The sequence below is a fragment of the Eleutherodactylus coqui genome, chromosome 6 (genome assembly GCF_035609145.1).
Source record: "Eleutherodactylus coqui strain aEleCoq1 chromosome 6, aEleCoq1.hap1, whole genome shotgun sequence".
Lineage (NCBI taxonomy): Eukaryota > Metazoa > Chordata > Amphibia > Anura > Eleutherodactylidae > Eleutherodactylus > Eleutherodactylus coqui.
The window spans coordinates 152,083,045-152,110,734 of NC_089842.1; the positions used below are offsets into that span (position 1 = coordinate 152,083,045).

Sequence of the window (27,690 nt, forward strand, 5' to 3'; positions counted from 1 at the left end):
TGATGAGCCAGAGAAGAATGTTATAGCATTATTTATTTTGCAGGTTGAACGCCATAAAAGTGAAATCCAAAACACAAAATGACAGAACATCCAATCTGCCTATAAACGGCATGCAGGTGTCTGGTGTTGGTTTGGAGGGCAAGGATAAATTACTTGCAAGAAAATAGATGCGGCCATTAGCTCTAAACGGGCAGCGTCTTCACTATCATGTGATTTGCTGGGTAGAAATTTCCTCTGTAAGTCAAATTGTCATATAAATTCCCCAGTCGCAGCAGAGCAATTTAGGAATTTCTCCCAGTCTGCTGCCTCCGTAGTTGTCATAGCAACAAATACTCCAAATTGGGTCTAGAAAATTTTGAGGACTAGATTGCTACAAAAAGAAAAACTATACTGATTGGTATTGATTATTTTCCTTATCGGCAGTCACTCAAGGGTTTGTCACTGCCGGTCTTCCCAGGAATCTGGTTGCAGCCGGTGATAGCTTCCTCTTTCTGCCACATCCAGGTAATGTAGCGTATTCCTTTAGCCTTGGTTCACATCAGTTTTACTACTTTTTCATTAAAGAAAACAAAACGATGAAGACCATTAGCAGTCAACAAGGTAATAAAATAGTTCCTTTAATTTTTTTTGTTTCAATTCTTTATTTATAGTATTAAATTGGGTACAGAAAGGAAAAAGGGGGGGGGGATGCAGAAAAATATAACATACAGAGATTTGTCTTCATATACATTTAGCAGTAAAAATTTAGCTGTGAGACAATAAAAATAAAACGAAATAGAAAGGAAAAGGAAAAGAAAGGAATATGGAGACGGTATCGAGAACTGGAGAGGGGGAAGTAAGGGGGTAACAATCAATCTTCTATTGACTTTGCTTTATGATCCAAGTTGGAGGTATATGAAGGAGTAGCATGTAAGTCGCTGTATTGAAGGAGTGAAGTTGGTTGGCTACTACAATCCTAAATGGGGGATTATTTGTTCCTGTAGGAGGTCCACTTGTTCCAAATTTTAAACTATTTTTCTGGTTCTCCTTCTTGCAGATATCTAGTTCTTTCAAAGCTATTTATTAGGCTAACTTCATTCAACCATTCATAAATGTTGTGGGGGGGGGGGTGTCTACGTCTTTCCAATGTCTCGGGATTAATATTTTTGCTGCATCTAGGAGAAATAGGAGTAATGGGTTTCTACCTTCGGGTGGCCTCAGGGGAAACATGTTTAGTAGGAGCAGCTTGGGTGTGAGCTTTACTTCGAAACCAAGAATTGATTTTAGAATCTTCTGTATTTCATGCCAGAAGGGGGTTAAGGATGGGCACGAGAACAAAATATGTGAGAGAGATCCCACTGCTTTAGAACATCTCCAGCAGGTCGAAGGGTAATTCGGATCAATTCTGTGGAGCAACTCTGGGGTTTTGTATAGTTCCTTTAATTTTGAACTTGTGAACTATGCTTCCAACTAAGTCTTTTTTACTGATGGTTGATCTGTGCGTTGCAGCAATAACCATAGATTTAGTCTATCAAGATTTGTAAGCCGCCTCTTGCGCATTGTGAGCGCCGATTCTTCTGCTCTATATTGTAAACCCTTTGCTGTCCATAAACTGACAGTTCTCCCTGGACGGATGCTTTTGTCCAGGGATTGATAACAGGGGTTGTAGTATTATTATGCTCCCCCTTAAATATGTATATGGCGACCAACTGGTTCCTGAAGAGTTGCAGGTCCAACTGAAATGCATTGAACCTAATCTAATCCAAAAAGAACTGAACTTGTTCTAAAATTTACTTTTCGTATCCTCTAATGCAGTTTGGCTGCTTTTCTCGCAACTTCTCTCACTAAACCGAGTTATGTTTGCAGGGGTAGACATTGGGTTTTTGAACTCTCCTTTAGGCTGAGTTCTTATATATCTTTCGAATTAAGCAGCTCAGACTTTTTCATCAAGGTGGCCTACTCTTCAAGGTCTATCTACAACCAGTTAGTAGTTACCAATGGTACGTCCCCCCACATACGGTCATCTATATCAATCACCTGGATTGTGGTTTTGGGGAGGAGGAACTACCTGGTGTATAGTCCTTGAGTAAGGGCTATTTCAGACTGTATATCGGCTCGGTTTTCACGCCGAGCCAATATACGGTGTCCTTGTCTTCAGGGGGAGGAGGATGGAAGAGCCAGGAGCAGGAACTGAGCTTCCGCTCCCTCTCCACTATTTGCAATAGGAGGAGGGCAAGACAGGGGTGGGGCTAAGTACTGGCACTTAGCTCCGCCCCACCCCTCCCATTGCAAATAGTGGCGAGGGGCAGGAAATGGGCGGGAGCTCAGTTCCTGCTCCTGGCTCTTCCATCCCCCCCCACCCCACCCTGCAGACAAGGACACCATATATGGGCTCAGCGTGAAAACCGAGCCGATATACGGTCGTCTAAATAAGCCCTCATGCTGTATCCACAGGGGAATTATTATATGACGAGGAATCCTGTGTGAAGGGTTGTCTCTGCAGAAGATATCTATCTTTTAAATTCCACTGTGTGATATACTAAAACACAAATATATTTACACTTCATTGTTGTCTGTCTTTTCTTAGCCTATAGCCCAGAATTTTAATAGATTAAATAAAATATTGTTTTTAGGGTTCTTCATCTGTGAATAAGTGTGTTTGAGACAACACCTCATTTGCAAATGTGTGGTCTTATGAGGGATTCCATTACAGTTAAGACCGCAGAAGCCACTAAAAGTGACATTTGTGTTGAATGTAGGGAAACCGCTTACATTAGTTGTATCGAGCTATTTAAAATGGTTTGGGTTTGAAAAGTTTGTAAATTTTGCAAATAAATCAAATTTGCAATTGGGAATGGGGGGGGGGGGGGTGGATGGGTTAATTTTTATTGCAACTGTATATCTGTTAACGATAGCAACACTCCAGGTAAAACTTACACACAGTGTCATGCCTTGTGCAGGGACAGAGGGGGTGTAGCATGACTAGTCACTTTGTTAGCCTTTAAATCAAAGTCAGGCTTTACCCTCTTCAGCCCTGCAATAGGCAAAACAAGGTATCAGTTTTGCATGAAGTGTTCCTTCGAAGCTTACTGTATTTTTCTCTCTATAAGACGCACTTTTTCCCCCCTCCAAAGCGGGGGGGAAAAGTCACTGCGTCTTATAGAGCAAATATGCCGAAATTCGTCGCGACCGCCATTTTTGCGCACAATTGCGAGTTTAACACACGAGCACACATTAAACTCGCAATTGCATGAACAAATGTGCGATAAGTTAAGTTTTTCTCCTCCCCACTGCCTCCCATACGTATCACTGATTGGTGAGCTACGGCAGGAACTGCTGCTGCTCCTCCTCGCCTCCGCCAAACGGCTTCTTCCCTCCACCGAACGGCCGCTGTGACACGGAACTCCGGTTTTTCAGACTCTGCTGCTTCTTCTGCTCCGTCGCCCGGCACAAACCCTGCGCTGTGCCTCGGTGAGTTAAAAATGTTTTTTCCCTATTTTCCCGCTCTAAAACAGAGGTGGGTCTTATAGAACGAAAAATACGGTAGTTCACATCTGTGTTAGAGGCGCCTTTCAGAGCCTCCATCAGATTCCATAAAATCTGCCAGAAAAAAAAAAAAAAAAAAATTGTAAAGCCTGCCGAGCTATTTCTCCAGTAAAATGATGGACGCTGCTGGGAGCTAAAACGTTTACAAGCAGCAATTACCATGTAAATAATCGTTAGATCAAGTGGGTTGTACGATAATAGGTGTAAATGTGTGCAGTGAATGAACGAGAAATCATTGGATTATAGCTGATCGAAACTTACATAAAGACGTGAAAATCATTGTCAGTCTGCTGCGGCATCATTTGCCATTAGCAGGCGCTGTACGATTTGCCGAATACAAAGCAGTGACTGTAGGGGGGCCTACAGATGTGGTTAGATTTCAATGAATGATTGAATCTACCCAATTATTGTTCAGTGTAAATGCATGCCAAGTGAACGATTATATAACCGCTACATCACCGCTGGTCACATGCCTGTTCTTGCCGTGTAACAGGGCCTTATAAATCAGTAGGGTCCATCAGGCACCACTGGTGTTCAGCACGTTTTTGCTCCTATGAGGGAACAGAAAACTAGATGTGAATGGAGCCTAATTACTAAGGGAAACTGAAACTAGCTTTTTATACCTTTGCTTTTAGGCCAGATTCACACAACTGTTCTAGTGAGTTTTTTTTTTTACTGTATGTTTTGCTTGCGCAAGTTGTGCGCAGAAAAACAACGCACCGATGCTTTCAGCCATTGAAATGGCCAATAGTTTCACGAGTTCCTGTGAAATGATACATGTACAGCATATGGATGGCACAGGAGGTGAGACTGCATCATCTGCAGCAAGAGCCAGCTATAACTCACAGCCGGAGTTCTGATGCAATAGCCATGGCGAGAGAGGACTTCAATCTAAGATATTAACCCCTTACAAGCTGCAATCAAAAAATGGTGTTAAAAAAAAAAACTTTAAAGAATTACAGGATTTTAATGTGAAGATGAAAACTCAAAAAAAGTCTTACATCCTTAATTACCAGACTAAGCCGTATCCTTAGAAAGGTTGTCAGAGTTCTAGAACCAAACCAAGCAGTTTTCCCAAGCAGAAAGGGAAAGCAACAGAAGGGTGTTGGTCAATCAGAACTATGGCTTTCTAGAGGACCTTGCATGTTAATTGCCAGACCATTGATTTCAACAAGATTCAATGGAACACCACTTCTCCACTGAAAGAGCAGCTGGTACTGGGATGTTCCCCTCCTACTATCAACCAATCAGTAGCAGGAACCTCAGCAAACGGGTAGTTCATGGAAGATCTACTGAGAGGAGGGAAGGAGAAGAAAGTGCTCATACTGGACAACCCCTTTATATTATGAATTATAATGCGATATATTAGAACACCACAGTCCTATTTAAGGGTGCATTCAGACGACCGTATATCGGCCGGGTATTCACGCCGGCCGATATACGGCATCTCTCTCTGCAGGGGGAGGAGGCTAGAAGAGCTGGGAGCAGTGCTCTGAGCTCCGATCTCCTCTTTGCCTCCTCTCCACCCCCTCCCCGCCCCTCTGCACTATTTGCAATGAGGAGGCAGGACGGGGGTGGGGCTAAGTTCCAGGAATTAGCTCCGCCCCACCTCTCCTCATTGAAAATAGTGCAGGGGGGGTGGAGAGGAGGCAGAGGGGGCGGGAGCTCAGCGCACTGCTCCTGGCTCTTCCAGCCTCCTCCCCCCCGTATTCACGCCGGCCGATATACGGTCGTCTGAATGCACCCTAAAGCTCCTCATATTCAAGAAAAGTCTTCCAACTTGAATGACAATGTGACAATCGTGTCATTCCGTGAGGTCACGAGGACAATCCATCATTGTGTGAAGCCTTCTGCAGCAAGTTAAGACATACACAATTTGCGAATTTCAAAATGTATTTATTTAACCAAGAAAATGAATGCACAGAACCCTGGCACTAGTAATAACACAGAGGAGGAATATTCTGTAACCGTGAACAGGCAGCAGTGGAGAATTACGTTCATTACAGCGATTCTCATTGTATACAAAAAGGCAAAAAACATATTCACACGTTAAAGTGTATTTACTAAATCAAGGTAAGAAATAAAAATCAGGTCTGATGTGCTTCATATATAAAGTAGCCAGCCAAGAAAGTGCCACACAACAAGTAATAGACTTTATAGAAGAGGAAATCTGATGCTCAATACTGGGAACCTGGTCATAATAATCCAGGGTGACTTTAGTAATCACATTTCTTTATGTTCCTAATCAATACTGAGCTCTCAAAGTTAATCATTTTATTTTCTAGTATTTGTAATCTATGTCCGGGGTATAAGAACAGTGGGCTGTTGAGGGCACTGTCCCAAATTGTATTAATTGAGGTGATAAAGACAGACGTATCCAACTGTTGTTGTTAAGCCCCATTTACACTGATAGATGATCATTCAAAAGTCGCGCAAATGATAATTTGATTGACAGTTTTGAGTGATCATCTTTGCATACTTTATAGTAGCTACTATAGAATATGCAAGCGGAGCAAGACACCGCTGTGGCCACTAAAAGAATACAGCTGTTTTGCATAAACAAACAGCTGTATTCTTCTCAGCTCTGACTGCCAGTGTCCCTGCTGTGAATTCACAGCAGGACACAGGCGGAGAGAATCTTATCAGCACAGCCGGCTGATAACAGCCTGCTCTGCTGATAACAGCTGATTGCTCAATTCTAGCAAGCTAGAATTCAGCGATCAGCTACTCTTGTTGTGTCTAAAAGGGCCTTAAGGGTATGTAGACTCATCTACTAAGTGATGGGCCCAGATACAGATTTTGCACAGTCAATCTACACCTCTGTGTTTGTTAGTATTGCATTTGACAATTTGCTTTTTAATTGAAGATGCTTGGTCAGATCAGCCCTTCTGACATAAATTCTAGTAAATACTTGTATCCCTCATGAATAATTCTGGAGCACCTGATCTCATATGTCTGTGTTGCAGCGTTCTTCTGTAACTACCTATTCCTGGAAATGTATAATTAAATTGATAGTATCCCTACACATTGTCAGAATATTTATGTGCTCTGTTGAGAAGGGGAATGGTAACATCTAGTTGCAAGTTTATTTATACATTTCTAGGAGGGAGAACAGAGGACCAGCACACCATCTCAGCATCTAGGTACATGTGAGGGTGGTTTCACATCTGCGAACAGCTCCCATTGACTCTTAAGGGGTCCATTCGCTTTGCGCTCAGCTGCCTAGCTTTTAGCCGGAAGAAAAAGTGCTGCATGCAGCGCTTTTTCTTCCAGTATTTTGCGCCAGATCTGCGAAAGTACCTCCGACCAGACGTTCCAACGCAGAAGGGAAACCACCCTGGCTCAGTGTAATATTATGAAATTTGTAGAGCTTTTTACCACATACTTTGGCTTTGTTTGACTAGTACAATGGTTTCCAATCACTGCAACAAGTGGAGACCACTGGAATAAATGTGACATGTTACCAATTATCCAAAATAGCCAGGTACCGCACCCCAGTTTTTTATGGAATGGTTAACCAGTTTTAATCATGGAAAGTCATATGTAATGTGCGCACAATTATACCAGTCCGTATCACAGAATACAGATACATGCTGATGTGCCAATGAACATTACCACATGCAAAGCTGATTAGAAGCATATCTGTCACAAACTCACAATTGAAGCAGGCATTTTGTGAGCTTAACCAATTCGAAATCCATTACCACTAATAGGAATCAGTTCAGCCCACAGAAGGGCTTATCGCAGGAATGTTAGAGGAAAAAAAAAAGACATATTTAGGGCCTTTGGAGGAGTGTGAGGTTCATGACGCAATTTAGAGCCATGATTTCACAGGTTAAAATTCTATTTTACCCAGAAACCATACATTGACTGGGTCACACATGTTGGAAGTTGTATGGGAGTAAAAGGGTGTGGAGGGGTCAAGTGTGTCCCATCTGGAATGTGCGACTTTTTGGATCCCTGTAAATCCTGAAATGATAAATACTCAAGACTTGATTGACATATTTGGCACCACATATGGGGAAGGCATGGTGAGAAAACCAATGCAGAAAAAATATGGAATGCCTATATGTAAATACAAGTTTACATTATGCCTCAGTATGCAAGCCATTTGTGTTACATATTATCACAATACTCATTCCTGAGCAAACAAAAGAACAAAAACAAACGTAAATTAGGTTTAATCAAATTAGTAGTAACTAGTATTCAGCTTACAATGTCCAGTCCTGCCCTGGTTGGGCCACCTGAGAACGGGGTATCCTACAGACAAGTAATAACAGCACTGTGAGGTGGACTACATTTAGATTATTCTCAGTGGATCCTCACAGCTTTGGTAGGATCTACTGAAAACTGTGTATAGGGAGTCAGTCTGAAAGTTTTCTAAAAGAAGGATGGGTCAGGTTACATTTCAACCTGTCCGTATGGAGATAAGCAGTGCCAGCCAATTATCCCCATCTGTCTATTGACAATTATTGAGGAGCAAAGCCTGCAACATGGAATTACTGGTCTGGTGCACGGCAAATATCCATACTCTGCACATCCAGGGTGCCTCCTTCCAGAAGAAGGAAACCACAAAGCCTGTTGTGCCCTTTTTCCCCAAAGAGTGTGGGCATTTACTGTGTGCCAGACATTTACAGTGCAGAGAGGACAATCAAATCAACAGAATTTCTTACATGTGTCACAGCTCAGAGACTAGGAGAGCGCAGCCTTTAGTGTTCACATACATTAATGAAAGAGAAATATACAAATTAACCACTTCCAACAAAGTATGCATTAGCCGACAACGTTAGACACTTGATAGTTGTAGTAGAAGGATTGGTCCCATGTTTAGAGAGTGAAAGGCATTCCCTCATATTTGTAAATAGAATGAGCTTTTCTTTTCGGTAGAGTTCTTAAAAACTCTATAGTGGTCACTCAGCTTTACTATACACCTGAAAAGCAAACCTGCCTACTTGTGCAGTGAAATACTTTATCCATCCCTTGATCATAACTAGAGATGAGCGAGTATACTCGCTAAGGCCTCATGTCCACGGCCTGCTACGGATTCTCCATGGAGAATCCATAGCGGGTCCCTCCTGCTCCGCGGACATGAGCGCTGAAAATAAGAATAAATCAGAATTAACTCACCTCCCGCACGCTCCGGATACTTCCTTCGCTGCGGCGTCATCTTCTCTGCGTCGCGGCCGGATCTTCTTTCTTCAGCCCGGCGGATGTGCAGGATGACGTCGGTGACGTGCCCCGCGCATGCGCCGGCCCGAAGCAAAATGATCCGGCCGCGACTGAGAGAAGATGGCGCCGCGGCGAAGAGAAGAAACGGAGCGGATGAGTAAAATCTGATTTTTGTCTCCCGCGGATCCGGACGGCTTCCATAGGCTTCAATAAAAGCCCGCGGGAGCCGTCCCCGCGGGAGACCCGCACGAAAATGGAGCATGGTCCAGATTTTTTCATGCTCCATTTTTTTTTTTAAAATCACTTTTATTGACCATCCGCGGGTATTTATCTACCCGCGGGTGGTCAATGCATCCCTATGGGGCGCGGATCCGCGGGCAGGAGAAGAGTTAAAATCTGCTGCGGATTTTAATTCTTCTTTTGCCCGTGGACATGAGGCCTTAGGCACTACTCGCTCGAGTAATGTGCCTTAGCCGAGTATCTCCCCGCTCGTCCATAAAGATTCGGGGGCCGCCGCAGCTGACAGGTGAGTTGCGGCGGGGAGCGGGGCAGAGCGGGCGGGAGAGAGAGATCTCCCCTCCGTTCCTCCCTGCTCTCCCCCGCAGCTCCCCGCCCCGCGGCGGCACCCGAATCTTTCGGGACGAGCGGGGAGATACTCGGCTAAGGCACATTACTCGAGCGAGTAGTGCCTTAGCGAGTATACTCGCTCATCCCTAATCATAACCAATGTAGCTACCATTAGTAAAGTTGTCTGACCTCTAGAGTCCTGAATGTCAAATATGCCTATTTAAAAGGGATTATCCTGGGACGTAGGTCTGTCCAAAAGCCTCTTCAGTCTAGGGTACTAAAACAACATAGCTCATACTCGCCCTTCCATGCTCGCCCACCGCTGCCGGCTCTCCCGCCCCTGCTGAACTTTCTGGAGAGAACTGATGACCTCACACTGGACCACATGAGTGCCAGAGCTAGGCACCACCCGAAAGGAATATTCATTTGCTGCAGCCTTCAAATGGCCCTTTTGTCGGGGCCGTTATTACTGGCTCCCTACATCAGGAAGTGAAGTTCAGCAAAAGCCTCTGCGCCAAAAGCATGACCAGGACAACTTTTGATCCATCAAGAGTAAACAATAAAAAGTTCCCATCAAGTGACAATAAGCAGAGACCCTGAACCATAAGGAATTGATAAGGGAGGTATATAGGAGAGTTGTTAAAACTTGTCTGATAAAAAGTTATAGATGTATTTGCTAAAATTGTAATACCGCTGCCAGAACAAGACAGCTGTAGGCCCCGGTACATGTATGTACCATTTGTGACAGGTTATTAAATGAGCCAAGCTTGGTTTAAATTGTTATAATAAATTCTAATAACAGGTAGATCTTGTTAGTAAATCCAGAATAACTGCTTTTCGTCCAGTGTGGTCAGGATAAGATATTCCAGTACTTATATCTCCCACTGCACAGGGCTCTGAGGGACCTCCAGGCAGTGAAAGAGTTAAGCAGTGTAGTGTTACATGATATCATTTGCTACTAAATTTACATTAAGAAAAAAAACAAAAAACTGCACATCTTTGCAGCACAGACACTTGGAGAGTGGGCGGACATCTTGTCTAAATGAGAATTAAGAAGTATAGAGGGAATATACTTCAGGCTCCTTTACATAGAAAAATACATGTTAGTGGAAAAAACCCAGCTTCTCAGTCAGCCATTCTTCAGTGAGGTCCTCAGTGTTTCTGATCTCAAACACCTTGCAAAAAAAAAAAGAAAAAAAGAGGAAAGTTATCTCTGGAAGATTTGTCTAATTTTGGATTTAGAATACCTCTAACCCAACAGCATACGAAGAAAAAGCAACCATTTCTTTATTGCTCCACTGCATTGCACCCCCCCCCCCCCAAAAAAAAGCAAATTGCAAACCTTCAGGAATAACAGTTTGTATAACCACCACCATAATTCTACTATTTTGTGAATACAGCTCTTATGCAGCGCTAGCTGCCCCTGTGATTACTACATAAATATCGAACACTACTACCCATGACACATTACAGAGGTCAGGGATACACAGCCGTATTTCGGCTATATTTTTGTGTCCGTAATACGGATGCATGTCCCGGCCCGATTCTGGGTCTCCTACCCGAACTCTGTGCATCCTAGATTCCTATAATGCTCCAAGTTCAGGTCAGGAGACCCACGGCCAGGCTTGGACACACATCTATATTATGAACTAAAACCACAGCGGATATACGGTCCTGTGCCTCCAGCCTTACAAGAATAATGAAAATGGATCACCTTTGTGAGTTCAGCTTTCTGGACGAGTTTATTTTTGCTCCCAGCATACATCATCTGCTGTTCTGGTTTACACCCTAGGAAAAAAAAAGTTGTGATTTAAAAGTAGCAAATGTAATTTATATATATATTTTTTTTTTTTAACTTATCTTATTTGCAAATTTACCCCATCTAAATAAAAGTAGTGATCAGAGCGGAAGGGATTTATAAAAAAAGGAGGCATTGTTCAGATGGCACCATTTGTGAAAATGGACATTAAGCAGGGGCCACTTCCATTAGCATCTTCTGTTCTGGCGGAGTCGATGCAACCACATATTAAATGAGGAGCCATTCATGTGAATGGACACATAATTCCACTATGGCTGCTACTGTATTAGGTGGCCACTCTGAGCTTCCCACAGGGGTAACGGCTAATGGCTTGGGGTTGAGGAGATTTTATTTGAAGAACATGGACAATCCCAAAAGCTAAGTTGCTAGAGATGTGATGACAGACAATCCAAATTTAAAGTAAATGAATAAATAAGACTATGGTTGTTAGGGTGCATTCAGACGAGCATATATCGGCTGGGTATTCACGCCGGCCGATATACGGCGTCTCTCTCTGCAGGGGGAGGAGGCTGGAAGAGCCTGGAGCAGTGCACTGAGCTCCCGCCCCCTCTTTTCAATGAAGAAATACGGAGCTAATTCTGGAACTTAGCCCCACCCCCTCTCATTGCAAATAGTGCAGAGGGGCGGAGAGAGAGTGGAGAGGAGGCAGAGGGCGGCGGGAGCTCAGAGCACTGCTCCTGGCTCTTCCAGCCTCCTCCCCCTGCAGAGAGAGACGCCATATATCGGCCGGCGTGAATACCCGGCCGATATACGGTCGTCTGAATGCGCCCTTAGGCTGTATATCCCTAGCAAATAGGCTGTCAGACACCAGTCAGATGTTCAGCCCAAATCTGGATGCACCCTTCTCTTACAGCAGAGAAAAGAAAGGCTGCAGTCACACCATTTAATGTTGCTTTCAGATGGGCAGTAATAAAAATTCTATCAGCCATATTTGGCCTTGACACTATTTCTTCAATAGGATCACACTAGCAGTAGTCATGGTGACAAATGTCACATTGATTTTCTGACTATTGCAGAACGAGTGTCACTTTATGTTAATGACATTCAAGTTTAGATTCAATTATCCACACTAAAAGGACTTACCAACAGGGCTGGAGAAAATAAAACACAAAGGATAAGACACTCTCCCATCTTCATGCTGGTACTTATAGCTGTACACAACGAATGTTAAATGAAGTGAAGGAAAAGACAGCTGAGTGCACAATACATACCATGTACAAGGACTGACAGAATATCACAATTCGGTTTTCAGACAGTGCAATCATCCTTAAAGGGGTTGTGTCATTAAAAATTAAATAAATTCTATACTCCCCTATTTCTTCACAGTTCGTCTCCCTACCACATCTTCTCCTGGCTGAGCTTCTGCAGTGCCCCCTGGACAGCTCACCGCACGCTGGCCAGCTTGTTATGAAGCTGGCATTCCTCACATTCCTTCTGGATGGGTCAGTGAAGGTCACGTCCCTGTGATGTAGCATTCACTGGCTAGGAAGGAATTCTCATCTATTACCGAGATAGCATGCAAGAGCAGTCTCTGAAGTAGATCGGCACTCCCCCCTGCTGGCCTGTGATGTAACGTACATTGGCTGGCAGGAAGATGACTGCCAGCAATGTACATATCCTCATAGGAAGGAGAGGAATCAGCCAGCTGGAGGTGACATTTTGTCCCAATGCAGATTTTGCCAGCTGTAACAAAACCCGCAGCATGGTGTTAAAAAAACATTGTGGGAACGCTTTCCATGTCAGAGAAAGTTGCAAACTTATTAACACATTCTCCCGTAGGAATCAATGGGAGGCAGTCACCCAATTATTCCTATGGGAGAAAGTGTGTTGATAAGTTTGCAATTCACTCTGACTTCAGCTGTGGCACTTAACAGCTGATACAACTCATTCTAACCTGCAATCTCCCAGTCTGACCTACAGCCCCTGAAGCCCAGCATAGGAAGACCGTCACTGGGCTGCACAGCCCCCCAACCCTAAACAGCTGATTGTTGTTGAGCACTCCTGATCTGCAGCCACCCAGCCTGACACAGAGCGCCTTTGCCAGTAGTAGTCAGACATTTTTAACTTTGCTGGAAAAGGTGATCTGTGTCAGGCTTGGCATGCCAGGAGCGCTGAACAGCAGTCATCTGTTTATTGTCAGCAGGCATAGGGCGGCACAGGCACATTGGTGCTCTTCCTATGCTGGGCTCAGGGGTTGCAGATCAGACAGCGACCCTTTTCTGCTTCTGTGTGAATATGTCAGGGTGGGCTCGGGAAGCTGTATTTTAGGTCAAAAGCAAATCAGCTGTTTAGCTCTGCTGTGTCCGAGTGTGTGGCCAGCTCCGTGACTTCCCTCCTAGCTACGCCCAGGGCACAAGCCCCGCATGACTCTCTCCAACCCCCAGCTATGCCCCTAAAAGATGTGTGCGATTTGGGCAACTTACTAACAGAATGTAATTAGGAGTTCTGCGCCGTTCTTTTATGAAGAACACGCCTCATCACCACTGAAGTCATTCTCCTATTCAGTGCCGTCGCTCTGTCTCACAAAAGCCGACGGTGGAGGGCTACTTAATGTCACCCCGTTCATCAGTACCACCCATCTGCATCAGTTTTCTACCTTAACTTTCTAGAGGCAGAACTAGAAACTGGCAAAGGCACATCATGTACCCTTCCATTAGCAGCCATTTGTGGGTTGAAGTGATACACTGTACAGGAGGCCAACTTCTATGCCAAGGGTCCATAAATGATGCAGAACACCCAATTACATTCTGTTAGTAAGTTGCCCAAATATCACACATCTACTACCCTGTACTTATTCTTTATATAGACAAGCCTTTTAACATTTCCCTCTTTGCCCTCACAGAAGCCACAGGACACTAGGCTATAGCATCATATTCGAATCAGTAGGGATCTGATTTCATGTGATGATTGGTGTGGTCCTGGCCATCGGAACCCCACTGATCAGAACATAATGGCACCTTGGTTGTGCCCTTCTCCCACCCGCCTGAGCCGTTATGGATTAGAGAACAAGACAGCTGGTTCTTACATAGGCCACTTTCACACTGCAGTATTTTGCATTGGCATTTGTAAGTCAAAACCTGGAAAAGATGCAAATCTTTCCATAACAGATATTTTTTCTCTATGAACCACTCCTTGTCTCAGCTTAAAAATACTCATTGGAAATACTGACCTAAATACGGCCATGGAAAAGTGGCCCTACAAAGTGGTCGGTTTGTATGCCTATGTCCAATGGAGAGGCAAGTCTGTTTAGTCCAAGAACCCATCTTTTAAGAAGGCGATTTGTGGTGCAAGCAGGCTAATGCAATCCAAACGTGTATTATAAACCACACATTAATGAAAGTTAAAATAATCCATATATTCAATATCTGCATATATTTTTGTGTTCGTAGAGTGCTACTATATTATTTTGCGTTTATAGAGATATGCTGTCATGTCCTAATAAGAGAAGACCTCTTCAGCTCTACCTCCATCTTGCATTGCACCCTCTGCTCATAGCGACACATACACAGATGAGCAAAAGCTGTTGCTTGTAGCCTTCTGATCCTGCATTGACCTCTACTAATAGAGATCACTGAGGGAAGACAACATAACTGTCAACTGACGGTCACTATGTTCTCCTTGTATCAGTAGAAGCATTATGTGACTGTACCTCTGCCAGCACAGAGAGCCGGATTCGGCAATCGCACCCAAGCTTTGGTGCTTGAGAAGACCCTCTGACACATGATCGTATTATAAATGACACATGCAGAGGCATAGCTATAGAAGGTGCAAAAGTAGTAGGCACACCCAATGAGGTCCAATGGCCCCTATACTACATAAGTTGTTAGTCATTCACGACCCTCGGCGACCCTAAAGGCGAGCCCCCTCCATGTTTTTTCGGTTTTGCACTGCTTCATTTGTGTGATATCCATGCCAGTATCAGCTTTGACAGTATTAGCCATCGTGTCCTTTGGTGGCCAGGTCTTCTTTTCTCACTTACTACTAGAGATGAGCGAGCATAGTCGCCAAGGACAATTGCTCGATCGAGCATTGTCCTTAGCGAGTATCTCCCCGCTCGGGAGAAAAGGTTTGGGCGACAGGTGAGTTGCGGCAGTCAGCAGGGGGGAGCGGGGAGGAGAGGGAGAGAGATCTCCCCTCCGTTGCTCCCCGCTCTCACCCGCAGCTCCCTGCCGGCAGCCGAATCTTTGCTCCCGAGTGGGCAGGTACTCGCTAAGGGCAATGCTTGATCGAGCAATTGCCCTTAGCGAGTATGCTCGCTCATCACTACTTACTACACAAGATGCCATTATTAGGGCTGGCTGATTAATCAAATTAACTCACCATTTCAACTTAGCAGCATTCTGGATTTGCCTAGAATGATAAAATCTGTAGCCTCCCAGTTCATCATATGCACAGCACTGATCACAATATATACAATGGGCACGATATGCTCTTGGTAGTGGACTACTACCAGGGAAGCAGACTATAGTATACTCACCATCATTGAAATCTGTGTTTTTAGTTTGTCTTGCAGAAAAACAACCAATATTTTTTATTTTATCATCAAACTTAAAGCAGTATTATAAAAGGCACATGGGCGTCCTGCTGCAGATCTTGAACTTGGGCACAGAAACTTTAATTTCCATCTTTGCTTGTAGATGCAGCTGAGCATCTTGCAAAATATTACTGGACAGTATGGCTGATGGTAACGCACAGCCACACGTGTAAACTCAAGCACTCGTCCCGATAATTTAAGGCAGCTAACTTTGCATCACTGAACATGCCAGTCATTGGCCATATATAAAAGGATATCTGGGTTGCCTCTCTGGAAGTTCATCCTTGAGTTCATCTGGAGAAATACCCTGTTCACATAAAAGAAGCAGCAGCAATTAGTAGGGCAGGGCCTCAGAGTCATAATTGCAGAGCTGGAGATGCCGTAGGGACTCTACTGGCAGGTTACCATAATTTAATCAGTGGTATTTCCATTTCAGCCAGCAGCAATGACTGTACCAGCTGCAGAGCCACTCTTGCCCATATATGTAATATTCATGTGTATTGTAGGCTATGATACAAATAAATATTACATATATGGTTAGAGGGACTCTTTCAGCTACACGTTAGGGCAGAGGTTACAAAGCTGTAGTTTTACAACAGCTGGAAAGCCATAGTTCAGTGACACGTGAATTAGGAGATCCCAATAATCAGTTAATGTGGGTTTCCTCCCCCCCCCCCCCCTTCCCCAAAATGTGGTTACATTTGGGGTCAAAAATCTGTACAGTCTTATAATTGTACAGAACAAAATCCCTCTTTGTACTCACCTCATGTTCCTCTTCTAGGACAACCAGTCGTCTGTCTTTGTCAATTTTCACTAAGAGAGACAAAAAAAAAAAAAGTCAGAATCAGCAAATATACGATATCTTACAGCACCTATACATATGGTTACCCAGCTTTCCACAGATCTTAAAGGCGTATTCCGATCTTATAATATTAACACTAGTATATGCCATAACATTATGTTTGGCGATCCCAAGAATGAGGGGACAACGTCCCTTCAGCTTTGTTCCTGCCCCTATTCACCTGCTATGTAGACAACTACAATACACATTTATTTTATGTGAGTTGAATCACCTAATTAGCGCTATGGCTCATTCTTTCTGGGAAATGATGAGGGTCTGACTGCCAGGACCCCCAGGAATCTAGAAGTGACTTCATATCCGACTTGTATGAAATCACTTCCGGTGGTGGGAAATCCCATTTAAATAACATAAGTCTGAATTATTATGTAGAGACAAGCCACTGATTTTTCTTCTCCTACTGCACTGCCTGTGGAAGGGGCCATATTCACTTTACTGCTGGGTCAGGAATAAAAGAATGAATAAAACCCTAGCTCAGTAGGTCTTGTGGCATGTTTGTGCAATGCCTCCAGTTCATTGATGTGCCACTGGTGGCAAACAGAGGGCCAGAATCCTTGAACTGAGAGGCCTTGGTTTACTGCTCCGGTAGATCCCTACGAGTGTAGGCCGAGATGTCCGCACTGTTCTACATTGTGTGTACCAGTGGTTGGGAGAGCGAAGAGGAACTCCAATGACAACAAGAGGTGCACAGAGGAGAAGCTCTACATGGGCAGACCATCTGATTACAAGAATGGCGCGTAGTGATCCTGCACGCCACATCCCAAGCCTAGGACATCAAACAGTGTCTACACAACCATCAGAAGGCGCTTGAAGCAACAGTTGTTCCACTGACCTCACATTACCATTTTTAAAGGCTATCACGGCGCAGAGTACAACTGGAATGAAGGTCTGTCTTCTGTAACGAGGAGTCTTGCTTTTTTCCCCAGAGGCAACGATAGCCAGAGATTGGTCACCATGAAGCTGCCTTTACGAGGGAACATCACACCAGTCCAACTCCCGGGATTTTGGTGAGTGATGGCATAATGTACAGTGGCCAGACCCTCTAGTCTTCATTCCAGGTACACCAACAGCTCAGTGTTACATTGACTTGCTTATGGAACCAGTGGTATAGCCACTTCACCAAAGTGTCACAGGAGTCATTCTTCAACAGGTTGCATGTTGCTCGTGCAAATATAAGCAGCCTGCGTAGCCTAAACGCACTACCATGGCCTACAGCGCCTCCGGGCTTATCTCCCATCAAGCACATCTGGGGCATCATTGGTCAGTAGTTGCATAGGGAGCAACCAGTGGCACATGATGATTTGCGTGCCAAGTGCAGTCAGCGTGGCAGAATACTCCTTAGACAAAGTATTAATAACCTCACTGATGGCGTGCCAAAGCGTGTAAGTGCATGTATTTGTGACGATTATATTTGATATAAATCAAGGCGGTTTTGAATATCGTGTTTCCATGTTTTATCATTAACATGTCTACCGATCCTGCGATTTCCATAATTTCTCGACTTTTCCTTCTTAGTGTTCTAATTTCAATGTTGAGGAGTGCATGCATGCACAGCATTATAATCAGTAAGCAATGTTGCATCTATGGCCTTAAACTAGATGGAATATCTCTTTCGATGTGCCCTGCTGACAACCTATTAGTATGCAGAGTCATATTTATCAAAAAGCAATGTTTAAATGATGCTGCGGCCCACGGACTGCGATTACAGAGTCAATAACCTATGAGCAACAAAATAAACAGTGGCAGTATTTTTTTATCATCGCCTCATTTACATATCACCAAAATGTAATAAAAGCAGAGAGTACTATTCAATTATTGATTCTACTGGTACATACAGAGCAGCCCACTGCATCATCTCCATGGCAGCTGCAGACTACCCAAAAATCAGATTACAGGGCTGTACCAACCTCACAAGTATAAACAGATGCCTCGTATCTAGAGCATTACTTCTGTTATGTCCCAAGCGGAACCACAAAAGATAATCCAGCGAAGAGGATGTACGCTAGTGAAGTAAGGTTCCATCCGCGACCCCTCCCTATTTTCCTACCCTTCCTTTCCCCCACCCTCCTGTAAAGTTGTTAATTGCATACGATGTATACGGATGTACATTAATCAACACATGCAGGCATGGATCTGCTTTGTATACTTTGCAAATGCCAATAAAAATGTATTGTTTAAAAAAATATATAAATAAAATCAAGCGTAAATTCTGCAGTTTTTCTGTTTATTAGTTATATCTCTTCACAAGATAACTAGGAGGCACAACTATTCTAGCCCCAATTGCAGTTCCCATAGAGGTTGTCACACAGCTTTCCTAGAATCCTGAATGGCAATGTTTATTCCTACAATGATACATCTGTATAATGGGGCATGCCTGCCATTTAGGGTTCTAGGGACACTGAATGACAACCTCTATGTGAGCTATAACGGAGGCCATATTAATTGTCACTCTGCTTTCTCTAAAACAGATAACTGGGAAATCAATTGATAGCACGGGATTTCATGTAATATATTTGTGATACAGGCGAGTTTACCATTACTATAACAATTTCCTATACTTTATTAAAGGAACACGTTGTGTGAACCCGACACGTTTATTCACGGAGTCAGAGGCCAAGGAATAAAGTTGTCAGAGCATCATGGTTGTCCGTTCTCATACACCCCATTAGGGAATTCAGGGTTAAAAGGGTTATCCCAAAATCTAAAGTTATCTCTTATTCACAGGATAAGGTATAAGGGAAAAGGGGAAAGGGACTTGTTATTTGCATAGCACCAACTTATTCTGCAGAGCTTTTAAGCAATTTATTTATTACCCCCCAGCAAGCTGGGTACTCATTTTACAGACCTCACAAGGATGGAAGGCTGAGTCCAACTTAAGCGGGCTACCTGAACCAAATGGGGATTGAACCCACAACCTTCAGGTCGTGAGCGAGAGCTTAGGACTGCATTCAGCTGCCTTAAGGCCTCATATCCACGGGCCCGCACGGTTTCCCTGTGCAGAATCCTGCAGGGGATTCCAGCCGGCCTGCAGACATGAGATAAAAAAAATACATTATATTCACCTGTACGGATGCGGCGAGGTTCTCCTCCGTTGCGGCCAGATCTTTCTTCTGCTCGGCGGATGCACTCAGGACGCCGCTGGCGTCCTGGGCCCATGCGCCGTCTTTCTTTTTTTTTTTTTTTACTCCTGCTTTCCCGCGGTACAGACGCAGTGTCAGCTGCGTCTGTGTCGCGGGGTGGATGACTTCAATTGACTTCATAAGAAGCTGTGGAAGACAACAGTGTGGAAAAACTGCACAAAATGGAGCATGCTGCGGGTGTTTTCCTGCACGTACGATCCACACCCTGGGGAGAAATTACATCCGCAGGCAAAAATGGAATTTACAAAAAACGCGCGGGTATCCTGCGCATGCGATCCACGCCCATAGGGAATCATTGGGCACCCACAGGTAATTAAATACGTGCGGATGTCATTTTCCCACGGATCGCATGTGCGGGAAAACAACTGCAGCATGCTCCATTTTTGTGCGGTTTTCCCGTCAGGATACACAGAACAGACGCAGCTGTCTCTGCGTCCGTGCCGCGGGAAAGCAGGAGTTAAAAAGACAGCATGGCGCATGCGTGCGGCATGCCGTCGGCGTCCCCGAAAACATCCACCGTGCAGAAGAAAGAAGATCCGGCCGCCATGGAGGAGAGGCCTGCAGCGTCCAGACAGGTAATTATATTGTATTTTCTGGCCTCATGTCTGCGGGTCAGGTGGAATTTGCTGCTGGATTCTGCACAGGAAAACCGTACGGGGCCGTGGACATGAGGCCTTAAATTACCTGCGGGTGCCCAATGATTCCAGATGGGCGCGGATCACGCGTGTGGGAGACCAGCGCAGATTTAATTAATCTATTTTCCCCATGGACATTGGGCCTAACACTGCACCTCACCACTGGCCCCAAGAACCGGGGTCCTGTGTCCCCCCTCCTTACTGCAGGTGCCACTCCATCCACTTCCAGTGGGACTGCCAAAGTTAGCCGAGGTACAAGCGCTTGTCAATTTCCATTAGCCACATTGAAACGAATGGAGCGGCGGCAGTATATGCTTGGCCATCGCTCCATTCACCGTGACGTCACTGTGGTGGGTGAAGCAACCCTACAGTGACAAGATTCATTTATTTTTTTTAAAGGGACCATTTGATCTTATACATTTGATAAACAGAACCAATTAATACCAGTTTAACCCTTTTCAATCCATTGTCTGACCTCTGAAGACATTATGATTTATGGCTGTACAGCTCCGATGTTGGAAGACGTCCGTCGGGGTTCTCTTACTGTATATTGCTGGCCTCTCTGCTGTTGGAGCCTATCGATTGTCACCTCATGCAGTACTGGCTTTAGCCAGCATATAGTGCCGTTGTATAACGGCAGAAAAATAGTAAGCCCCCTAGGAAAACCAGGATACAAATTGGATTGGAAAGGGTTAAGGGCATGTTCACGGCAAGTCTGCACCAGTAAAGTATTCCATTCATTCGATGGAAATCTTCACCACCGTCTATACGATGCAGATTTTTGTTCCCCCCCACATAATTCATATTTTTCCACAGAAAAAAAATGTAGCGATGCAGATTACGCTCCAAATCCACGCTGTGAATGCCACATGCAGATTTGCCCATTGGTCTGCCGCCACCACTAAGCAGGGCACTTCCTCTACACATACATCATTGGGGCCGCCTTTACAATGGGTCAGTGCTGATCTCCCAGAACATTACACAGCACTTGCTCTTGGTCTATGAGCTGGACCTGGAAGTAGCAATTCAACATGACTCCACCTGTCACACGCTGCTACCAATTCATGAAGACCCTTTAATACGTGCAACAGCCATCAACTAAATAAAGGATTTCTGTACAGGATTAAAAGGAAAAAAAAAAATACTTGTGTTTTTCTTCCAGAAACGGCACCACACCTGTCCATGGTTGTGTCTGGTATTGCAGCTCAGCTGCCATGACACACAATATGTGAACAGGTGGGGGCTGTTTATAGAAGAAAGCAGCCAAGTTTTCCTAATCCTGGACAACCTATTTAAAAAGGATTAGCCCATTTCAGACACTTACGGAGTATCCGTACATGCCCCCCACCGATCAGACATCTATATATATCCGGTGGGAACTCCTAATAGACACCATTTACTCACTGATAATTGCAGCATTGGTGGTCTCCTTGCGGAAACGGAATTTCCTCAGCTTCTCCACAAGTTGCTCATCCACTTCACACACAACCAGGGACTCACTCTGTAAAAGAGGAGAAAGAAAAAGGGGTTCTATTCTCTGCGTATCGCGTGCGCGGATGAGGTGTGTGTAAATACTGCACAGGGAGGAGTATTATCACTATTTAGGGCTCATTCACACGGCCGTATGCTTAGAACACTGTGAGTCTCGCAGAAATGTAGCATCGCAGCCCATTTGCTCTGCCGGCAGAGATCGCGTACGGGCTGCGATTGGCACTGCGAATGCCAGGATTCTGACATCACGGACAAACGCAGTGTGATTTTTTTTTTTCTCTCCAATTCCCTGCTCTGTACAAGGTCCTTCAAGGTCGGCGTATGAATCACGGAGAAATAGAGCATACTGCGATTTATTTCTCCTGCTTTTTCTACATATGTCCCCTCGCAAGTGTGAATGGAAGAAGGGCTATGCACAGGAAATACATGGGCGTAATACTTGGTGACAATACGCCCATATGAACGAGCCCTTAAGTAGAGCACCTAGAAGGTGAGTGAGGAGACTTATAGGGCCATGCATGCTCCTCTGGGAGATATATACAAATAATGAAGATGGAACAACATCTCTGCAGCGCCACCTATTGGATGGCGGCATTCCTGCAAATCAATGTGCAACCCTTTATACAGGTCTTTCTTTAAAGCGGTTTTCCAGTGAAATACTATTGATGACCTATCATCAGGATAGGTCATGAATAATTGATCAACTGGGGTCCGTCGCTCGGGCCCCTGACCGCTCAGCTGAGCGGGCGCATGTTGTGAGCACCGCAATAACACAGAGGTCGGAGCGGAAGCCTTGATTTCAATGAGAGCCGTGCCTGCAGTTACAAGCATCGGCCACTACATGGAAGGTCGGCGTGGAGGTCAGAGCGGAAGCCTCCGTGCTCCATATTGAAATCAATGAGAGCTGTTCCTGCAGTTACAAGCACCAGTCACTTCACGGAAGTCGTCGCGGAGGCTTCTGCTCCGACCTCTGTGTTATTGCGGTGCTGACAACATGAGCCCACTCAGCTGATTGGTCAGGATTCCGAGCAACAGACCCTAGCTGATTAACAATTGATGACCTATCCTTATGATAGGTCATCGATTGTATTTCCCTGGAAAACCACTTTAAGGAGTGATGATACCCCTCCCCACCCACCTCATAGGCTTCTCACCAGCCAAGCCAGGATCTCAATCTCAATCTATAAAAGGGTTGTACATTGATTTGCAGGATTGCAGCCATCCAATAGGTGGCACTACAACGGTATTGTTCCATCTTCCTTATTTGAATATATGAGCAAGCACACTTATGTGAAGCCACCCTAATACTGGGATGTTATCCCGTTCAGATCTACACAAGTACATACATGTGTTATTCATATATTACTTGTTTGGCATGGGGTGATCTGTGGTGGATATATAGAGGGCAGCACATTCCAGAACACGAGGCACATTACAGCCTAGTTACTAATTCTGTCTAAAAGTTAGGCGACGCAAACTAAGGGCAACTTTACACCTAACCATTTCTCATTTGAACGAGTGCAGGATGTCAGAGTTGGCACGGGCAGCCTGTTTATACAGACAGATACATCGTTGGCTCATTCACATTCACTGTATAAAGCGAAGAAGCAGAAGAACTGAACAATTGGGGGGGGGGGGGGGAGGGTCTACCGGACATCCACCAACTGGTAGAACTGGGGTCCACTGACATCTTTCATGCACATAAATGAAAAAAAGTGACAGAAACATCCAAATGAGTGTTTTCAGTACTCCTCATTGACTTCAAGAATGAGATTACCGTGGAAATGAATGGCAAAGTGTCAATGGTGGAAGCATTTTTGTAGCGGGAGGGAGCGACATAATTTGTACTTTGGGTGGCAAAATTAATTAACCTCACTAATTATACTGTGGATAGCAGAACTAAATGGCAGTGGTAGTCTACAGCGTTCATTGGATACCAAGTGGCAACATTGATCAGGGGTGTCCAACCTTCTGGGCCACAATGGAAGAAGAGTTGTCTTGGGCCAAAACATTAAATACACAAACCACTAAGGCTGCAGAGCATCTTCCACATGTCCTCCATTGTGTCCCCAAACAACCCCGCTGCCACCGCCAGGTCACATGCAGCTCGCAGCCCCGTTTCTGACTCTAGGGGTGCGGGACACAGCGTCTGCTGGCCAAGATGAGACCAACGTCTTTAGTCCTGACCTCAATACTGGACAGGAGCGGTCAGGACCCGGGAGAACAACGAGGAGAACTGTCCCCACATGCTGGACCCAGATGGACTGGGTGAGTCAGAGTCACAGAGCTGCAAGTACCGCCCAGTGCCTCGTCATCTGTATGAGCTGCTAGGTACCACCTGCGGCCTCGCCGCCTCCAGATTCAGTCTGCGGGTGCCCCACTCCCTTTGTGGCACATTAATAGCCACCCTGGGCTGTATGTGGCCCATTGGCTGGACACCCCTAGTCTAGAGCGTATTAAAGGGATTTCGAGGATTTCAATATTGATACCCGATCCTCCGTACAGGTCATCAATATCTTATCGAAGGGGTCTGCTGCTCAGGACCCCCGTTGATCAGCTGACGGAAGAGGCCGTGGCATTCGGGTGAGCCCCACGCCTCATCTCAGGCTTGTGATATCACACTCATCAGTCACGTGGTCTAAGAGCAGCTCAGTCCCATTCAAGTGAATGGAACTGAGCTGCAATACCAGGCACAGCCACAATACAACGTACAGCACTGTGCCTGGTGTGTACTGGACTGGCAGCAAGACTCACACAAGCACTGCGGTGACATAGCACATGATTGGCAATAGTCCTGAGTGGCAGACGCCCACTGATTAGATACTGATCATCTATCCTGAGCATACATCATCTATAACCGCGCCCTGTATTGGGGTACTAGTCTTGTGTGAGGGCATCACCTGTATCGTATGTAGTGGTTGGCACTAACTGCACAGCGAGTGGCAGCATTAATAGTGTTGTGTGAGGCCAGATGGATTTACAACTACTACACTATAGGCTCCTTCAGATTGGTGTATTCGTGTACGCTATGCGCAGATATAGCATCCGTTGATTTCAATGGGTTTGTTCTCATTTCCGTATTTTGCAAGCACAGCACGCTCTACTTTTCTACGCACCGGAGGTCCCATAGGAATCAATGGCGGTATGCAAATGCACACGCAGAACGCAAGGAGATGCATGATACGCTGTGTAATTCCACTGGAGGAAGAACACATCTAGAACTCATTGGACTAATTAGGCTGCCTGTCCACGGGCGTAGCAATATCCTGCGGCAGATGTCCGCCACGGGAGCCGCCGTCCGGGAGGAGGTGAGAGCTGAGAGCTCTCTGCGCTGAGCCCATCTGACAGATAGGCTCACCGCGGAGAATCACGTCATGCCGCGATTTAGATCCCGCGAGCGGAGAATCCCAATGATTCGCCACTCGTGGACGCCGGCCCTGCGCTTTCCATAGCAACGCTTTGGAAAGCTTCAGACAGCGTGATTCGCTGGCGATTTACCGCCAATGAATAATCGCCCATAGACAGGAGGCCTTAGCCATTTCCAGCACTGCTTCTGTTTGCGGCACGCAAATGAATGCGCCCTGCAGGCGGAAAGAGTACAGTAAAATAAGCCAATATGTGCGAAAAAAAACCCCACATTGGTTGTTCCGCAAAAATGCAGCACTCAGGCGAACACAAATGCGCATGTGTTCTTGGGAAGTAGCCCCAATTGTAATGTGGAAATTGCCATTAAGTGACCACCAGCAGCATAGCTATGGCCCCTTTAAACTCTTTGTTCCAGGGTGTCACAAGGGTTAAACCCCACTGACAAGGAAAATGGTAACATCAAGTAGTCAATGTATTTATATTACCAGGAAGAATAACAGAGGAACGTTTCAGTGACAATTGTGATTTTTCTTTCCTCTGCAACTTGTTACACCAATAGCTATGGGCAATTCTATAGGGAAATCACCAGAGCGCCACCTACAGTCGGGCTGCGGGTACTACACCACATCTGGAGGCATGCATAACTTTCACTCCTGCATGCAGTACATATGCCAGGAGGAGGCGTCCTTCTTTTTTATCAGGAGGGAAAACTGATGTGAAGCAAGTTTCCAGCCCTCGGGCTGCATTTCCCGTGCGGGGAGCTGGGTGTCTCCCAGGAGGGAGGAGGGGAGACTGCAGCTGCCGCATCCCGGGTCAGTCCCGGCAGCCTCTCCTCTGCTCCTGGCATCACCGTGCTCCCGACTGCCCACTCACCATGTCCACTCCCTGGCAGGCACCTCCGCGCTGGAAAACCTCTGGCTCTGCCTGGACTACTCAACCACCACCCGGTAAGGGGGAGAAACAGCCAAACGTCACGTGACTTTGGAAACCCACCAATCAGAAAACAGAAATTGTGGCAGTGGGCGTGCTTAAGGAAAGCTGTGACAGATGCAAAGCAAGCCGCCATGTTTGTAGAGGGCAGACTAGTGTTATGGTAACCGTAAACCGAGCTGCTGTGTTCTGCCAGGCTATTCTGACTGTGAGTGAGCCGGCTACTATTTAGCACTGCCTAGTAGTGAAGGGTCTGCTACAAAGAAGCAGGCTCTTTCAGGTGAACCATGCTCCCATCTGAAAGTTGGAAAGGGGTCCTGTAAGTTACAGGCTGTAACCCTTTCACTGCTGGAAAGGTGGCCCGTGCTGCTCACACTGCAGGGAGCACAATTAGGAATTCACTGGAAACATTCAATGGCCACTAAGCCCCAAGGAGCTGTGAGGAAGGGCACCTTATACACTGAGCCCACAGGGCTCTCCAACACACAACAGCTCAGGGGCCTTCTGCAGCGACAGGGAGAAGGCAGCAGATGTCATTAGTAGATGCAGTCTATGGAGAGCTTGTATGTTATTCTTTATTGGGCCTCTTTCACACGAGGGTTTTATTGCAGCTATTTTGCCCGTTCAGACGGGCGATTTGCCGGGGTGCGTAAAATCAGCCATCCGGGAAAGATAGTGCATTTGGTGCGCATTCCGGACAGCCGCTTTTATGCATGGCTGGAAAAGATAGGTCTTGTCCCATATTTTGCCAGAATACGTAGCCGATTTCCATAGACTTCTATGAGAGCCGTCAGGGAAGGGGGAGGAAGTTTAAAGTCCCAACCCTCCCCTTGCCGGCAGCTCCTATAGGCTTCTATAGGAGCTTCTATTGCTGCGATCAGCTAGCTAATGGAGGGGGGAGAGTTTAGCAGCACCTCCCATAAATTTTGGGAAGTTGCGTTCCTCCAGCACGACTTTCATTGTTTTCAATCGGAAATCTCGCATCGCACGCTGTGCGATGTGTTTTCCTGTCCCATTGAAAACGCAAAAGATAGAGCATGCCATGCATCGAAAGAATGGGGTTTACAGCCGGCTGTGACTGACAGCTGACCTTCCTGCTGCAAAGGTGGGGATTGGTCAGAATACTGGTCCTCGCTGTTGTCCCCTTCCATGACATGAGCAATGTGGATCGTGCCATATAATGGGTTCACAGAGGGAGTGTGCTACTCCTGTGACATCATCGTCCCTCCCCTATGTAATCCTATAGGGCCGAACCCATCACAGCAGGTGCGGGGTTGTTAGTGTAAGCAATAATGCATTGCAGTACAGAAGTACTGCACTGCATTATCATAGCGATCAAACCTTTTCGGGGTTCAAGTGCCCTACAGGGACATCAAAAATGTAACCTTTTTGTACATTTTCCCTCTTTGTATAAAAAGCCCACATATTTGGTATAATATATAGATCAGTAACTCAGCGCCTCATTTCATAATAAATGACAATTAAAATATGTAGATAGGTAAGTGAGTAACAACTCACCATCCATGATGACCTCAAGGAAAAATCCAGACTCCAAGATCCAAACTATGGAGAGTCGTCCCGGGGTTGCAGCCTTTGAAGGGGCGGAGTTATCTTTCTGGGCTCCGGAGCGCGGGGGTATTTTATATTTGGATTGG

General features: G+C 45.5%; 1 protein-coding gene across 1 annotated transcript; it reads right to left on the reverse strand.

The window, feature by feature from the left end:
- Positions 1-5,400: 5,400 nt before the first annotated feature.
- On the reverse strand, positions 5,401-26,089 carry GMFB (glia maturation factor beta). Its single transcript, XM_066607997.1, has 7 exons — positions 25,979-26,089; positions 21,653-21,749; positions 16,378-16,427; positions 15,870-15,921; positions 12,164-12,244; positions 10,976-11,049; positions 5,401-10,436 (listed from the first exon to the last, which is right to left on the reverse strand). The coding sequence occupies exons 1-7, from the start codon at positions 25,979-25,981 to the stop codon at positions 10,365-10,367; spliced, it is 429 nt and encodes a 142-aa protein (XP_066464094.1). The 5' UTR covers positions 25,982-26,089; the 3' UTR covers positions 5,401-10,364.
- Positions 26,090-27,690: the final 1,601 nt, after the last annotated feature.

Bases quoted from the DNA above. Each gene is read 5' to 3' on its own strand.
- GMFB (XM_066607997.1), bottom strand. The intron at 16,428-21,652 runs GTGAGTAAATGG...TGTCTCTCTTAG, and splicing joins CACCAATGCTGCAATTATCA to TGAAAATTGACAAAGACAGA. The intron at 11,050-12,163 runs GTAAGTCCTTTT...TTTTTTTCCTAG, and splicing joins TATTTTCTCCAGCCCTGTTG to GGTGTAAACCAGAACAGCAG.